Source organism: Desmodus rotundus, chromosome 10 (assembly GCF_022682495.2).
Source record: "Desmodus rotundus isolate HL8 chromosome 10, HLdesRot8A.1, whole genome shotgun sequence".
In the NCBI taxonomy this organism is placed as follows: Eukaryota; Metazoa; Chordata; class Mammalia; order Chiroptera; family Phyllostomidae; genus Desmodus; species Desmodus rotundus.
Genome location: NC_071396.1, coordinates 19,631,781 through 19,649,209, shown reverse-complemented (window position 1 = coordinate 19,649,209; position 17,429 = coordinate 19,631,781). Strand labels below are relative to the sequence as shown.

Here is a 17,429-nt window from a genome sequence, read left to right as displayed (position 1 = left end):
GGGTGAGGCAAATCTAGCCAATCAGAGGTGCCTCCTTTGGAAGGCAACCCTAGGGAGAGAGGCACTAAGAAAAACTTGTCCAAGCCCTCAAAGACAGCAGGAAATAGAGGTTACACGTCAGGAGGCGCTCATGGGAACTAAGGTGCCCAGTGCTCTCCCTCCTGTTGCCCCACACTCTGGGGATTGATCGCCTTGGTGCCAGCAGGCCTCTGAAAAAAGGGCCGTTCCATGGTTGCTACCCTGGGCCTCACCTTGCTCGGAGAGACTGTCCTACATTCTGCTGCCTCCTGTAGGTCTGTTTGCTAAAATCATACCCACTGAGTTACTGAAAACTCTCATACAGCAAACCTAAAACACTGAAACTGGCCCCGGGGCAACTGGGTTGCCTAGAGTGGGAGATGGGAAGGGAGGCCCACCAGAGGAAGTCACTGAACCATCTTTTCTGTTCTTAAGCAAACCTGTTCTTAGTATAAGCTAACAAGGAGTCAACAAAAGCCCGGCCACTGCCTCCCTTCTTGAAATCCATGCATGACTTACCTAAAGTCTTTGAACAAAAGGTCTTCCATTTGGAGCTCTTGAATCTCTGCCCATGGGGACTTGAGTCCTTGGTACCTCCCTTTCAGCCTAGACATGGGCTTAGGAGTAGGCAGGGTAAACAGTTCAGCACTGTGTCAGGCTACAGTGATGATATCTGGCCCTAGGGAAACAACACCAGCGCGACGACGTACAGATCTGCCCAACTCCAGGACACCGACATGTTCTGTGAAGCCACAAAATGCCCTGGCAAGAGCCCCTCCAGAGAGACACCCCGGTGCAAGGATTCTCCAAACTCAAACATCCAAAAACAAACGAGCAAATAAAAGCCCAAAAGCAAAAAACACAAGCAAGCTAACAAAAACCAACTCCAGTTTATCCTTCCCTGAAGCTGCCTTTAAAAAGAGAGAGGACATTTAAGGGGCACTCAAGTTTAAGGTGGCATCTGTTACCACCATTAAGCTGAAATGGAGCATATAAGTCAAATCTGTTGTCTGTTTTCTGAAGTTACCACTTCTGTTGATGAATTTCTGTGCTCCCTTTTGGTTGGAATGTGGACCAGTTCTCAGCTCTCGCAGGCAGAGCGTGCCCGGGGTCCTGCCCAGAATTACTTGTGGACCTGTAAACCTCATTCACTCCGGGTTTGCCATTGCCGCAGCTCTCTATGCCCTTCAGTGGAACCAAGCCCTTGGACCGGGGAGTGTCCCATCTCCCACTGCAGGCAGCCTTCTGGAGAGCGTGTCTGGTCGGCTGCTTGCTCTGAGCCACGGGATACCAGTGGGAAGAATCTGGCCAGTTCTGTTTTGGCCATGACTTGGGAAATCCCATGGCTCTTGGCTTGCTGCAGGTATAGAAACAAAGCCTCAGTCCCCTTACAGTGGGGGCTTTGCTGGAGACAAAAAGGGACCCCAGCAAAATGTAGGTCCCTGGCAGTGGGGAAATGAAGCACAACCAACCTCGTCACTTCTGTGCCAAAAGAACTACTGCTTGGTGTTCACTTTCTCCTCAACCAGCTGTTGTTGAAGCACCAACATGCAGCGTGAAAGCCACTGACCACTGTCTCCCTAGGCAAGGCCACTGGCGGCAGGAGGAAGGAGCCCGGGGCCCAGGACAGATCCAGCCCTCAGCACTGCACCCAGGCTCTGGGCAGCGTCCCAGGAGGAAGAGCTGGGGAAGGAAGAGTGGTGGGAGAAAGGGATGGGGAGGAGGAAAAAGAAATACACCAAGCATAGTTCTGCCGTCCCCCATGCTTTCATTGAGAACCGGGTGTTCTCCAATCAAGTCTCGTTTCCTCAAGGAGCAGAGAAAAGCACTTCCATCTATTTTCTGGGCTGGAAGCCAGAGCATATCCAGCAGATGTTTTACACAGGGGCCCAGACATGTACACGAATGGGGTGACCAGCTTCCCGTGGGTCATGCTCACAAGAGTCTGTTGTCCCAAGGCGCAGATGTGATACCAGGGGCAGAAGATTGGGTCTGAGATGGCCGGATACTGCATGTTGTTCATGCTCCCTTAGGTGACCAGGCCCAGGGTCTGTAAGACACTGAAGTGGTAGAAGAAGATGAGGGCAGGTGGGAGGAGCGCCCACTGGAAACAGCTGAGGGGCTCTGGGGTGGAAGCACCTCCTTTCCAAAGCAGGCAGATGGGTACCACGTGGAACATAACATGCTGAAGGCAGCAAATCTCCATTCAAAGGGGAGCAGCCGGGTGTTTACCGCAGGGAACAGCAAGGCCAGAGAGCACCATTCAGCGTGTGCGTCTGTAGCTTGAGACAGCGATGTCTCCCTGACATGGAGGGCAGGCCAGGAGGAAAATAGGCATCATGGGACCAGGTGACAGGGATTGAGCAGGCAGATGACGGTCTTCACGGCGAACTTAAAGCCCACCTCCACCCCGAAGGCCAGCCACAGGGCCACTAAGAGCAGACTCTTGCTCAGGCTCTCCTTGCCTTCTTCTGGCTGCTGGGTCCCCTCCTCTGGCTGGCAGCCATCCCTGCCGCCCTCCTTCATCTGCCTCAGGATGTGCTGCAAGGCCCCCAGGATCTTCAACAGGGCCACGGTCAGGACCACTGCACTCTACAGCAGCCACTGCTGCCAAGAGAAGGCAGCACAGTTGGGGCCCCCATTGCCTGCCAAGCTGGGGTCCACGCCCCCACAGAGCCAGTTCAGAAGACTTTGGTAGCTGTACCAGGACATGATAGGAAGTGGTTCCCCTCAGCCGCCGTGCAGGAAACAAGAGTGAAATGGAACGCAAGCTCAGACTGTTGCTCGGGTGGTGGGACCTGTGCAGAGGGCACACCCCACACCTGCGCTCCACTCCAGACACAGGGGCACCGAAAGCAGGGGAGGGGAAGCTGCATTTGAGGCCTGGGGTTAAGTGTTGGCTCTGACTTGTCCCTGCAGCTGTCTGGGGAGCCCCCTGCGTTTTCCCAGTGGCCACCCACGAGGGAGGGTTGTATGGAACTGTTGGACAGTCGGCCCCTCGGCTTGCTGCCCTGGCTCAGGCCACCTCCTGGTGGCTGTGCCTGGCATGGCTCCTCCTGTCTTCCTCCCTCTGTCCATTTAAGTCCTTAAATAATTTTGAGTATGTTCTTGTGTATGGTGTAGGAAGGTAATCTAGTTTCTTTTCTTTTTTCTTTTTCGCATGTGTCCAGTTTTGCTAACACCATTTATTGAAGAGTCTGTCTTTATGCCGTTGTATATTCTTGGCTCCTTTGTCAAATATTAATTGCCCACATAGGTTCGTGTTTATTTCTGGGCTTTCTATTCTGTTCTGTTGATCTACATGTCTGTTTTTATGCCAGTACCATGCTGTTTTGATTACAATAGCCTTGTAGTGTAGTTTGATATAGGTAGTGTTTTGTTTTGTTTTTTAATCCTTACCCAAGGACATACTGATCGATTTTAGAGAGGGGGGAAAGGAGGGAGAGACAGGGAGAGAGAAATTGATGGATTGCTTGCTTCTCATACTGCCCCCGCGGGGGACTGAACCCACAACCTAGGCATGCAGCCTTTTAGTTTTACAGGATGATGCTCCAATTAGCTGAGCCATACCGGCCAGGGCTCTAACTTTATTCTTCTTTCTCAAGGTTGCTTCGGCTATTGGGGTCTTTTGTGTTCCATACTCATTTTAGGGTTATTTGTTCTAGTTCTATGAAACACTGTTGAACTTTGATAGGGATGGCATTGAATCTGTAAATGGATTTGGGTGACACGGACATCTCAATGATGTTAATTCTTCCAACCCATGAATAGGGTGTATACTTGCATTTATTTTTATCTTCAGTTTCTTTATTTACTGTCTTAAAGTTTTCCTAGTGCAGATGTTTTACCTCCTTGGTTCAATTTATTCCTAGATATTTTATTCTTTTTTATGCACTTGTGAGTGGGGTTGTCTTCTTCATTTCTTGCTGATAGTTTGTTATTGGCTTACAGAAGTGCAGCCCATTTCTGAATATTGATTTAGTATTTTGCTACTTTACTGAATTTATCAGTTTTAATAGGATAGCTTTTGGTGGACTCTTTAAAGTTCTCTCTAGATGATATCATGTCATCTGCGTGAGGTTCATTCGGGAAGCCCCCCCGACTTACAGTAAAGTAAAAATTGTGTCACTCAGAAGCAATTTATGAAAAGATGCTTGTTTACTGGGCTGTTTTTCTGTTGGGAAATGAATTCATCAGGCCAGTTCTTCCGATCTTACAGCAACGTGCATTGAATGAGAGCGGGCGCTTCTCTCGTGCTGAACGGCATGTTCGCAGCTCCCGAAAAGGCCCCGAGCGTGCCTGTAGCACATGGTATCAAGGTTAACAGCACTTAAGAGAAACTCCTCGGAGAACAGCCTCTCCCAGCACCCGGCATCTAAAGCCCCAACAGGAAAAATGCTTCCTAGGAGAGTGTTAGAGCGTGTTGGGGGCCTTTTACTTGTCAGTAGTGTTGCCAGGTTCAGCCGATAAATATACACAGTGCATAGAGAGAAATTCGAGTTTCAGAGGTCATTTCTCAGTGTAAGAATGGGACATGCGTGGGGCATACTGATACTAAAAAATAATTTGCTGTTTATCTGAAATTCAAGTTTAACTGGGCATCCTGGCTTTCATCTGACAGCCCTGTTGGGGAGATAGGGCAGACTGAGGCACGGACCCGGGTCGGGATGCCAGTGGGCCTGGTGGGCAGAAGCGGGAAGGCGTTTGAACAAGCTGAATGCTTACAAGAGAGAAATTTGTGGGCTTTCTTCCCACCAATCCCTGCTTCCCCCCAATTTTTTCTCTTTAGATAGCATTCAGAGTTTCCGTGTTGGGATGCAACATCTTAATACTGATCTCGAATCTCTGTGAAGTCTCTGTAAATCATCAGTCGATCTTTGGAGAGTCTCGAAGTCGCTGGGTGCTCATTCAGCTGGTAGTTTTCATTATGTGCCGGGCTGTTTCGTTTTCTGAGAAACTGTCCAGGATGTTCCAGGAGACACTGGTCTTTGATGCTACCTTCTGTTCTGCAAAGGGCACCGCAGACGGTAAACTGAACAGTAACAAAGATCCCTTCTTGAATTATTCAGGTATAAATTTAGGACCCAAGTGAAAACCATGCTATGTGTTTTGTATTGTTTTCTCATTTACTATAAATATCCTAGTTTTTAAACTTGTACTGTCATACTTATTTTTTTCTTTTAAATCATGTACTATTTGAAAAATAGGTTTTCCTATTTCTATTTCATTTCACTAGAATTGCAGATTTTACTTTTCCGTAAGCAAAATCTTATAAATGTAAAACTGTAGGAACAAAACTTTTGATGTAAAGTTCGTTTGTCCACATTGAGATAGGCTGAGGTATAGACACTAATGTTCTGGATTGTCTGGAATTATTTTTCCCACACCTAACAGGCACACCTTAGGATTGGGCTCAGTCTTGCGCGAGTAAAATGTTTAATGCCGAGAACATTTAGCTGTCGGTAGATACAGAGCCTCTTTGGCCACTGTCCTCACAGGACATGAAAAGGGATAACCTAAGGGATCTTCGTAATTTACTTCAGAAAAAGCACTTTTATTTCAACCATAATATTTTATTTAAAATGTTGTTATTCTATAAATGTTCTATTTTCAGTAGGACTGCTTCTTCTTGCTACTTTCTTCACCCTGAAAGGTATTTATAGGTGGGACCCTGTCTGATGCCTGTGCCTCCACGCTCCCCCCCACCCCTCCTCACCCCGAGGGTTCTAGCTCAGGTTCTTCCAGTGTGACTACACGTCAGACCAAGGGGCCTTTTTGTGCTATAGCTCCTTTTGAGAGACATAAGATAATATTTTTAAAATAGGAAACAAAATACATTATATTACAAAGAAAATGCAGTTATGATGAAATAAAAATATTTTAAAATTATGATATAGTTGTACGTATTTTTAAATAACTCACATTAAATAACAAGATCTGCCGATGGGTCTAATAACTACCAAGATTTTGAGGTAGTGAAAAGAATAAATGACTTTGTAACATAGTGGTGACAGTTGTACAAGACACAAAAATACTGATTTCTGTTAGTGAGAAGGTACTACAGATATGACCATGGTTTGTTGCCTGGATTTATAATTGATGGAAATACTGAGCTTTGATTACTGTTAGTGAAAATAGTGATTTTCCCATCTATTTCAGATGGCTATTGATGCATGACAAACACCCCCAAACTTGGGGCTTAAAACAACTCCTTTACAGCTTGTGAGTCTGTGTCTCTGGGATGTGGGTGGGGCGTAGTGGAGCCAGCTGGGCTGCTTCTGTCCCTGGGGACACCGCGGGACCCGCAGGGCCTTGCAAGGCTGCAGGCTGGGGGCTGGTCCTCAGCTGGAGTTCCTGGGGTTCCTCTTTCTCTCTGTGCACGGCCTCGGTCTTTCACTGTTGTCGAGCGAGTGGGAGCCCCTTACACGGCCTCTGGTTCTGCAGATGGTGGAAGTGGGGACTGCGATGCCTCCTAAGGCCAAGGCTTCACTCTGTCGATAAAAGCAAACCCCTGACTGAGTCTGCCTTCTAGAGGAGGGGAAATGGATTCCACCCATACCATGGGACAAGTGGCAAAGTGACATTGTCAAGGGGCATGTGGGCTGAGAGCCACCTGTGGAAATAATCTGCTACAACAACCTGCTGGTCACAAGTCACAACACTTCCCCATGCAGCGCTCACTCCACACCTTCAAGAGTCTTGCCTCCTTTCTCATCATTGGCCAGAGTGCAGGTGTTGCTGTCTAAATGATTCCAGATCCCAGTGAGGCTCCTTGGGTGCAGTTCTGGTGCAGATGCGGGGGAGGAGCGCTGGACCTGGGAACCTGTGGAGCCAGGGGCCCTCCTCCCACCCCATTGCAGTCGTGAGAGGGCTGGAACAACCCTGCTCCAGAAGGGCAGTGAGGGGAGGCTCCCGGCTGCACCTGGTCTGCATGCGCCTCTGAGCCTGAGTGCCCCTCGCGTGCAGGGGTCCTTCCGGCTCATTTGGGCTTCCTGGAAGCACGTCTTTCCAGTACATGTGAGAGTCCTGGACGACCGTGTTCAAATTGGGACGTTTGTGGAATGGAAGCCCGGTGTGTCGTTCCCAGCTCTCGGAAATGTTGAGTTGTATACACTCCTTTCTCACTAGCTGCCGTCCCCATATAACATTCGAAATGGTGTTTAACAGTTATTTTTACTTGTGCATTAATGTTTAAAGATGAAAATCTCAGATTACTATACCGTATTTCTTGACGTTTTTACTCACAATTAAAAAAATGATAACCTTTACCCTGGCTGGTGTGGCTCAGTGGATTGAGTGCCGGCTTGCGAACCAAAGGGTCGCTGGTTCAGTTCCCACTGAGGACACAGGCCTGGGTTGCTGGTCAGGTTCCCGGTTGGGGGCATGTGAGAGGCAACTACACATTGATGTTTCTCTCTTTCTCTTTCCCTTCCCTTCTCTCTAAAAATAAATAAATAAAATCTTAAAAATATGATAACCTTTAACCTTTTTAACCTTTGTTTTGCCCAACATTTCATTTTTTTAAAGATTTTATTTATTTTTAGGATAGGGGAAGGGAGTAAGAAAAAGAGGGGGAGAAATATCCATGCGTGAGAGATACGTGGTTTGTTGACTCTCACATGCCCCCAACAGGGACCTGGCCTGTAACCCAGGCATGTGCCCTGACTGGGAATTGAACCAGCAACCTTTTGGTTTGCAGGCCAGCACTCAGTCCATTGAGCCACACCAGGCAGGGCTGCCCTCAACATTTCTTAATCTGTCTTTGGAAGCAGTCAAAGTTTGGTTGTCTCTACTATGTAGGTCTGGGCTATGTGAATTAAGACATCAGGTTCCATGACGGCGATGCTAAGCTCTTGATCTGTACATACCAGGCTGGGTCACACCATGTCCTTTGAGCCCACACCCAGCAGTGCCATGTTCACGGGTGAATAGAGCTAGACGGTCAGGTGGACATATCCAACCTTGCTTAATGTGGCAGGGTTTTTTTTCTGGGAGGGGTAAGCATGTGAAAATTGTCACCAGTGGTGGCTGCCAATCATTGTTTCTGTTCTAATTCAAACCCGTGGCTTTTCCAGCAAGAGGTAGAGGTTCTTTCCCTTCCCGTGAGTCTGGGTGGCCTGTGCCTGGCTCTGACCAGTGGCAGAAGTGACGTTGTGTCAGTCTGGCAGGAAGAGGCTGTGCAGTTTCTCTTTTCACCCTTGGAAGCCTGTCACCCCCTAAGAAGTCTAAAGCCCCTGCTGGGAAGAGCGACTTGGCAGGCCCAGGTGCCCTCACCCTCGCCCAGGTGCAGGGACCTGAGTGGAGCCATCTCAGCTGGTTCCTTCTCTGCCAGCTCCCAGCTCGAGGCGGACACTCGGTGACTCCGGGGGATGTCGCAGAAAACAGAACTCAGCTGAGCCAGCTCGCCCCCGAGCTGTGAGAAACTGCAGATCATTGTTTTAAGACACTGCGCCCTGGGGTAGTTTTTAGGTAACAACAGGTAACTGGGACAAATAACTTCATGCCTGAGGGGTTGTGTGACTTTGCCTTGCTTACGTTTATAACCATATTTTCAACATGCATACAATGGAATTATGTTGTCATCGGTGGTGACAGCATGCACCATAGGAGCCCATCGAACAAGCGTGGGAGTCACTGCTTAACTTTAGAGTCGGGCCTCTGGCTTGTCCCAGCATTTCACAATAGGAGGGTGTATTTTTAACAGTATATTGCATGTGTAACTGTAACTGTCATGCCAGGCAGTATTAGGGTGGCTTATATTTTGTTACGGCTTATTTAATCCCTGTAAGTGACCTCATCTGGTAGGGCTTTATAGATGGTGAAACTTAGGCTGAGAATGCGAATTCCACTGCCTGAGGTCATGTAGCTGGTAAGTCAGGGAGCCAGGAACCCACCGTCGCCCAGCTCCACGCCTGCTGCCCCACCCGTCCACTGCCTCCTCCCATGTCAGGAGCGGGCATGCTAGCTAGGATTTTAATGTAAGGACTGTATTTAATTCAACAAAGTAAGCCAAGACAGAAGCGTGCGGAAGGGTAGCGCACCAGTAGTCAGAAATGCACTTTTGGTGTTGGCTAGGATACATGTGTAGCAGTGGGGCACAGCGTCCCCACCTGACACAGGATGGACTAGTGAGTGCTGCTTCAGGTGGGACACCAGGCCCGCCCACACCAGAGCACTGTGGGAAATGAGCAGGCCCCTGGGCTCCCCCAACCCCCCAGGGTCAGCGTCCCTGTGTGGGTTAAAATGTCACGTTTTCCGGGCCGCTTCCAGTCCTCAGTGACCCTCTGAGATCACAACAGACTCAGCACTCGATTTGGCTGCGGCAGGGGATTTACTTTCCTGCACTGTCGGCTCCCCCTCTCCACTGGGTTGTTTCCATCAGTGGTCAAGTTTGGTGCTTGCCACAGGAGAACACTCCCTTTCGGCCGGCTCCCCTCCGACGCTGCCCCCGCCCTGTCGTCCTCCTCACTGTCAGGGCTGCACCCCTTCCCCTCTGGTTGCTTCTGGTTCGGGCTCAGCCGCCACCTTCAGGCGTGTGTAGCACTGGACAGAGCTGTCCCCCTCTTGACTGGCTTCCAGACACCCCTCTTGGGGGTTTGATGGCCTCTGGGTCACTTCTTACCTGTATCGCTTCCAGCGTTTGGGGATCGCATTCCTTTCACCATCTGGGCATCTCTGTGAACCCACTTGCCAGAGGAAAATGTATATATGATTATACTGGCAAAATTATCGGTAATACCAGTTTCATCATAGTATGGTGACTTCTACGAAGATTCAAAGCCAAAAGAATGCTTCTGATAGGATTTTTGGCAGTTTATGTACGTCATCATTTATTCTCTGAAGTGATCATGTGATAATGTTAACATCACCCTGCTTTACGGGGCATGCTTAGACTCCCTGAAAAGAAACGGTCATGGCTGTGATGTGATGCTGAGCGCTGAATTCAATGGTCTCAAGACCTGTTCTGAATGTCTCGGGAAGCCTGACAGAGTGGTCATTACATACGGCAATGTAATTACTGTTGCCGTTAAATCCTGCTAGAGATCAGTATTGGCAATTGCTATAAAACCTGAATATAAGTTGTGGTAAAATAGCATCTGTTGCTGTGGAATCGTCCTCTCCCACTGTATTTTAGCCTCATATTTAAGCTGAAAGAGTTTGTACGTAACCCTTTTACCCACAAGTGTCTTCATCTCTTCGTGCCCTTTTCCAGTCTTCGTCCATCTGCAGACACGGCTCCTCTGTGGCCGCATTGTGCACAGTTTGCTTCAGTTTTTAGAAATCTCAATATCTTGTCATTTTATTTAGTATTGCTATTAGAATTTTTAACCTATCTGGCTCACTTAATAATGTTTTCTATTCAGCTGTGCATTTTTATAGTTTCCAGAGTTCCTCAAGTACAAATAAATGCTGTTATACAGAATCTTTGTAAGTGCACTTTTGTTTTTATTTTTAAATTGTTGCCTGCTGACAGATGCCCAGGAGTGTGACGATATAATCAAAACAAAGCCAACCTTGCGGTCTTTAGGGTGTTACGATTTTTCTTCACTTTTTGTGTTTTGTTGAAAATAGTTGCATTATTTGGATTTTCATTTCTTAATCATTGGCAAGGTAAAACTTTCCCCCATGAGTTAATACATCTGTTTACTCTTACGTGAGTTGCCTGTTCCATGTACTTCCTGTTTAATCTGTTGGGATTTGTTTGCGTGCTTGCATAAACTCACAACCCTTTGTAATCGTTTGTACTGATTATATACCTTTTTAGTATGTTATTTTACCTCTTATGCAGGTTTTTTAATGTTTTTAAAGATTTTATTTATTTTTAGAGGTAGAGGAAGGGAAAGAGAAAGAGGGAAATATTAATGTGTGGTTGCCTCTCGTGCGCCCCCTGCTGGGGACCTGGCCCGAATCCCAGGCCTGTGCTCCAGACGGAATCAAACTGGCGACTCTGGTTCACAGGCCCACACTCGATCTGCTGAGCCACACCAGCCAGGGCTCTTATGCAGATTTTGATTTCTCAGCACACAGAAAGTTTTGAAATTCTTCAGAACACTGCATTTATGGCCATTCTCTGGATGATATTTTTTCTTTTTAAGATTATATAATTGCTCCCTGGTGGGTGTGGCTCAGCGAATTGAGTGCCGGCCTGTGAACCAAAAAGTTGCCCGTTCAATTCTCAGTCAGGGCACATGCCTGGGCTGCAGGCCAGGTGGCTGCTTGGGGCCGTGCAAGAGGCAACCAACTGATGTTTGTCTCACACATTGATGTTTCTCTCCCTCTCTTTCTCCCTCCCTTCCCCCTCTCTGAAAATAAGTAAAATCTTTTAAAAAATTATATAATTTTATTTTTGCTAATATGCTTGTAAATAAGTTTATAAATGCAGATATTTATATTTGTGGCAGTTTACAAGGGATTTTTTCATGTGTCATCTTAGTAAATGTCTCCGTGGATGTTTACAATGTTCCCTTTCTCTCCTTCCAGCCACCCAACAGGAGGATCCTTTATTCGTCCAAACAAAGTAAATTTTGGAGTAGACTTTCTTACTGCAGTTAAGAACCGCTATGTGTTAAAAGATGGACCAGAGGAGGATGGAAAAGAGCAAATTGTTAAAATTGCAAATAGACCTGTGGAAACTATTGGTTTCGACTCTATTAGGAAACAGCAAAGGTAAGCGGGGTTGGTCGTGAGAGAGCGGGCCCTCAGTCCTCCCGGGGCTTGGAGCACGTCCTGCGAGCATGTGGGTGCCCAGGGCCTTACTGCCTCACTGGCCTGTGCTTCCTGCGCAGACAGCAAATTGAAATCGCGGGAACCTGAGGATGGAGTATTCAGGGAAAGTAAAATCCTCACTTCAGCTCAGGGCTGTTGGATTTTTCTAGATTGGAATTAAAAGATTGATTTACCCGTTATTAATGTTTATACCGTGCTATCTTATATTGACCAAGTATTAAGTAAGTAAGGTTGACACTCCGGTCCTCTTGTATTTTGTGGTGATGTTTCTAGCAGGTTGATGTCCAGAATGGAGACAGAAGTGCACATGGTCACCTGTGCTAGGTCGCTGCACACCCTTGTCACCTTTGCCCCACCCTGAGTTTGACCTACTGAGTCAGAACACCCTGGGCTCTTGATTTTAAGGGCCCCAAATGATTATGTAGCCATTTGAAGGGCCTGAGAGAAGGCATTTAAAACTGCTGATTCCAGTCTCTGTTCTCTGAAATCTATACCCTGATTCTCTGTAGAAGCCCAGTGTTCATTCTGATGAGCGGTCTGAATCAGGGAGAGTAAAAGCTGATGTTCACACGAAAACTCAGCAGCCCAAGAACCTTCCAGGGTTAGCAATGGTCAATGCTGTGGTTTGACCTGACCCAGATGAAGCGTCCTAGTAGTGACCCCTAGTGGCCACTGTGGAAAGTGGCTTTGCAGCTGCTAGGCACAAGCCTGCAATCTTAACTTTGTAAAGAAAGTAAAGGAGTTAAACTGTGGTTTTGTTCAAAGTAAAGTTCTTTTGGCTGTTTCTGTTATTATCATTAAGTTTTATGCCACATCCGGTGTGTGGCTCAGTGGATTGAGTGCTGGCCTGCGATCCAAAAGGTCACCAGTATGATTCCTAGTCAGGGACATGCTTGGGTTGTGGGCCAGGTCCCCATTGGGGGCACACGACAGGCAGCCGCACTTGGAAGTTTCTCTCCCTCTCTTTGTCCCTTCCCCTCTCTCTAAAAATAAATAAATAAAATCTTAAAAAAAAGATTTAGAGTTGGAGTTGGGGTGCATGGTGGGGTGAAAATGGAGACAACTGTACTTGAACAACAATAAAAAGAGATTTAAAATAACGCAGAATTTAAAGTGTACTTAGAGACAATGTGGAAGAATAAATTCATTTCTTGATAGCTCTGCTTTTTAGCATAGATGACCAGCCTTTAAAAAAAAACTCAGTAAATCATGATTTCTAAAAAAGCAACAACTTGATTGTTTAATCAGTTACAAAACAGTATACATTGTTGAAAATTTAGAAAATTGAGTAAAAGAAAGTCGCAGCTAATGCCGTCATCAAGAGGTAATGGTTGTGAATGACTCATTGCTTTAAGTATCTTTTATCCTAAAAAATGCCCTTTATTTTTTGTATTGATTAATCTCTTTCAAAGAGTACTATGGGCTGTGTGAGTATTAACAAATTGCAAACACATTTTCCTTCCCTAGTTTATGGACAATGCATAATTCATGAATTTGTCTGGCGAGTGACCTTCTTACTTGCATATCACTGTGTTCAGTTAAGAGTGAGTTGTCAGGAACCCGATGTTGGCGTCAGGCTGGGTTCCCAGTCAGCTAAGCCACTTTCCAGCCAACACGAGTTAGAGCTCATGTTCTAAGCCTCAGCTTCCTCGTTTACAAGTTGACGCCTAAGCTGTTAGAGCTGCTGTGAGTGACGAGCAAGGTGGTGCCAAGCAGGGCGCTTGTCACCAGTAGGGAGGGCAACCTTCAGCTGGCCAGCTTTGAGGTCGTAGCTCTAAGAAAAGACTTAAAGGAGTCAAAACCAATAGAAACCATTATGCGTGGCTTCTCACAGAGAGGGCTTTGGCCCTGGACTGCCGTCTGTCCTGAGACTGGAGTTGGTGCCTGGTGTTCCTGGCACTGCATTGAACTCCCTGGGGCACAGTGGGACATTTTTAATTGTAGAGGGAAACAGTGACATCTGTCGGAGACTGTGCAGACCTGCCCTTTGAGGCAGTTCCCAGTTTCATGATACTCCCACCAAGTCTTTCGGTGGTGGCACGTTCCTGCCAAGCCGGACGGGCGGCGCTGGCAAAAAGCTGGCCCCCCTGAAGCTCACCCTGCAGCAGGAAATGGAGCTGGCGATGGGCAGTCCGATTCCGGGTGGGGAAGTTGTGTGCTCGGGGCCCCATGGACAGCAAGTGGAGAGGACATAAATATGTAGTAAGTTGTTCGGCCCCTACCACTTGCTAATAGAACGGTCAGGTATTTCTTTTGGGCCTAGGGGCACTGTGAAAACATTACTGAAACACCTAGGGCCTGTGAACTGAGCCGGTTTGGGAACCTCTGCCCCTCAGCTTTGCTGCCGCGGCCTTTCCCCGGTTTCTGGCGACTGTAAAGGCTCACGCCTTGCGGGTGTGTCTTGCTCTTCCTACAGAGGTGGTCAGTTCTGTGTTTATTTGTATCGGTGCTTACAACTTACTGTATGTCAGGCTGTAGTCTAAGAGTGTCACGGATGCTAACTTAGTAAAGTATCCTAGCGCTAAAAAAAATTGTAAAATGCACATAAACACAAAATTTACCACCTTAACCATGTTAAGGGCCCATTTCACGGGCATGAACACACCCCCACTGTTGTGCAGCCATTACCACCACCTCCTCCTCCCGAGCCTTTGCATCTGGCAAAGCGGCAGCTTCGAACCCAGTAAACGCTCGCTCTCCCCCCAGCCCCTGGCACCCACCCTTCTCCTTTCTGTCCCCATGAATCTGACTCCTCTAGGGACCTAAGAGAAGAGGAGTCACACAGTCTCTGTCCTTTTGTGTCCTGGTTGACTTCCCTGAGCACGACCACCTCCCATTTCACCTGTGTTGTAGCAGGTGTCAGAATGTCCTTCCTTTTTTTATAAAAAGACTTTACTTATTTTCAGAGAGAGGGGAAGGGAGGGAAAGAGAGAGGGAGAGAAACAACATTGTGTGGTTGCTTCTCACGTGCCCTCCCGCTACCGGGGACCCGGCCCACAGCCCAGGCATGCGCCCCAACTGGACATCGAACCAGTGACCCTTTGGTTTGCAGGCTGGCACTCAATCCACTGAGCCACACCAGCCAGAATTTCCTTCCTTTTTATGGCTGCATAATAATGTTCCATTTATCCGCTTCTTCACTGACGGACACTTGGGTTGCTTACACCCTCTGGCTGTTGTGAGTGAAGCTGCTGGGACCTTGGGTGGACCTCACAGCATTAGACAGACGTGGACTCTGGGGCAGAGAGGCTCACTCGCCCGGCACTACAGAAGGTGGTGGAGCTGGGATTTGAACTCAGGCAGTCTGGCTCCAGATTCTGTGTTCCAGACACTCTTGGGCCCTGTAACACGTGGGCTGTCTTAATAGAAAACACAGACTCTCTGGACTGAGCAGTGGCTTCTGAGGGTATCGGGAAGCCGAAGCTCCACACAATCCAGGCTAGGTCGTGGAGAGCCTTTCGCATGGGAGTGCGAGAAGTGTGCGAGGTTGGGAGTCACCTAAATGCCCGCCGAGGAGTGAACGCAGTCCAGTCCTCGTGGTCTGCTCCGAGAGTGACATCGAGAGATGTGAAAGGGAATGTTTGGGGCCCGCGTGCTGCTGCGGCTGAGTCACTGCTGAGCAGTGTGCTGCGGATGGAGAAAGGAGCTCGAAGTAGATCCACTTACGTCACGTTTCATAACATACAAACACAGTCTAGCTGTTTAGGGACATGGGAATAGTGAAACCATTAAGAAATGCTTAAGATTAAACAAACACCAAATGCGGCACCCTCGTCACCTGTGGGCGGAGGGGAGGGCATGCCGTGGGGAGGGACAGAGGACTTCGGTTGTCTGTTCGTAACGCTGCATTTCTTAAGTTGGGTGGTGGGTCCTGGTATTTGTTATTCTTGGTACCTTGTCATGTATCTGAAATGATTTTTAATTTTTTGAAGGGCCAGTGGGAAGCGCACGTTTCTATAATGTGAACTTTGTGTTTTTCACGCAGCCAGCTGAGCACGTTGCAAGAAATTTCTTTGAGGAACTGTGCTGTGTGTTGTGCCGGTGACAGAGGAGCCATTGCCAAAGCGTGTCCTAGTATCCTTTCAGTGATAACTCACGGCTGCACCCTGTGCGGACCCCACCTGTCGGCCACCCCGTGTCCATAGTCCCTGGCCCCCTTCCCAACAGCAGCCCAGTGTACCTGGCGCAGCCGCTGCCCGGCTATATCATTTGCCTTCCGAGGCCCCTCTGCTCTCGGGTGAGCCAGTGACATCCCCTGGCCAATGAGGTGTGAAGGGGGCTTCCGGATGGGGCTCCTTGAGAGGGGGCCGCAGGGCTGGCACCGGCCTCTACCCATCGCCTGCACCTCCCGCCCGGCTCTCGGTGCAGGCTCGGCCCCGTGAACACAGGTCAGGGCGGGCTGGGACAGTAGAGGGCAGAGGAGGAGTGAGTCCTGAGTCCGGGCCAGAGTCCTGAACTCGCAGCACCTGCCTGGAGGCCTTGTGAGTGAGGAAATAAACTCCTCCCTTTCATAAGGTTCCCATTTCATGCAGCTGAGTCAGTTTTGTTAAAATACCTCAATACAGGCTTTTCCAAAGTTTGTCATCTCTTTTCTCTACTGTGTCTTCCCCCATATATTGCTTTACATCCACAACTAAAATACAGGAGGTAAGCTTTGCCTTATGGAGCCAGAAAGTAAGTGCTTTGGGCCTGTGGCATCATGGGGTATCATGGAGATACTTAAGTGACCACCTACAGGGGGACCCTTTAAAAATGTGGGCCTCCTCCCAGCCCTGGGCCATGGTGCAGGCGGGTGGCGGGCACAGCTCTGGTTTGTGGCCGGGTCAAGCCACCATTCTCTGTGTTTCCCCCACTCTCCTCCTTCTTCCTGGTCTTGTCACAGACCTTCCCAACTGATACCTGTCGAGCATCACCTGTGTCTAGCCAGTCCCAGGATGGATGTCATTGTTTTGATGACAGCCTGCTTTTTGCATGTTTTATTGGTGCTTAAAGATCCCTTGTTGCATCTTGGGTCTAAGAAAAGGGTCTGGGGTTGGGGCCGCCTTGGGTTTGACCTGCACTTGGTCAGCTGCCCGAGGCTGCAGTTACTAGCTCTCTGTACCCATTGTCTTCGTGGAAAAGGAGACCCACACGGCACCAAGCGGTCGCCTGGGCCCGGCCCATAGTGGCACCTGTCGCAGTTCCATCTTGGTTCTCCCTCCACCCCGTCTCCTGTGCAGAGCAGTGGAGCGCCCACTGACTGCATGTGGTCAGCCCGCTCCTGCTCGTGTTCAGCCCAGATGGCTTCCCTTCCAGACCTGCCCCCCAGCTGCATGTGAGATACCCTGCCTCTCATATCTGACACCTGCTCAGCAAACCACAGTCGCCGTGGCCCCGGGCCGCTCCCCTCCACACCCACCAGCCAACCAGTCAGCCCTGCTTTCCTGCGGGGGCCCTGGGCTGGGCATTTCTCACCCCTGGAGGGCCCTCCCTGGTCCGGTCCAGGGGGCCCCCCCGCCCCCGGCCCCTTCCTGCTCCATCTCCCCTCCCTGTGGTCTGTTGCCTGTTGTGTGAACACAGCAACCTTTGAGAGGCTGGGTCCTACCCCAGCATCGGCTCCATGCCCCGCACCTCCCATTTGAGGCAGAGACTGGTAGACTCAGTAGTGGTCTACAGTCCCCTGCTGCCAGTGTGCGCTCAGCTCC

The 17,429-nt window shown here is 48.8% G+C and overlaps 1 protein-coding gene and 1 pseudogene across 2 annotated transcripts in view; one reads left to right on the top strand and one right to left on the bottom strand.

The window, feature by feature from the left end:
* Positions 1-17,429, top strand: part of TBCE (tubulin folding cofactor E) — a 68,415-nt gene that overhangs the window by 38,895 nt on the left and 12,091 nt on the right. For both annotated transcript variants that reach the window (XR_008425432.2, XM_024561931.4), the window contains exons 4-5: positions 11,500-11,685; positions 15,731-15,819. Coding sequence is in view for 1 of the 2 variants with exons in the window: in XM_024561931.4 (XP_024417699.2) it covers positions 11,500-11,685; positions 15,731-15,819 (275 nt within the window). In the remaining variant the exon portion in view is untranslated. The remainder of the gene's footprint in view (positions 1-11,499; positions 11,686-15,730; positions 15,820-17,429) is intronic.
* LOC112305981 (transmembrane protein 164 pseudogene) lies at positions 504-2,785 on the bottom strand (annotated as a pseudogene).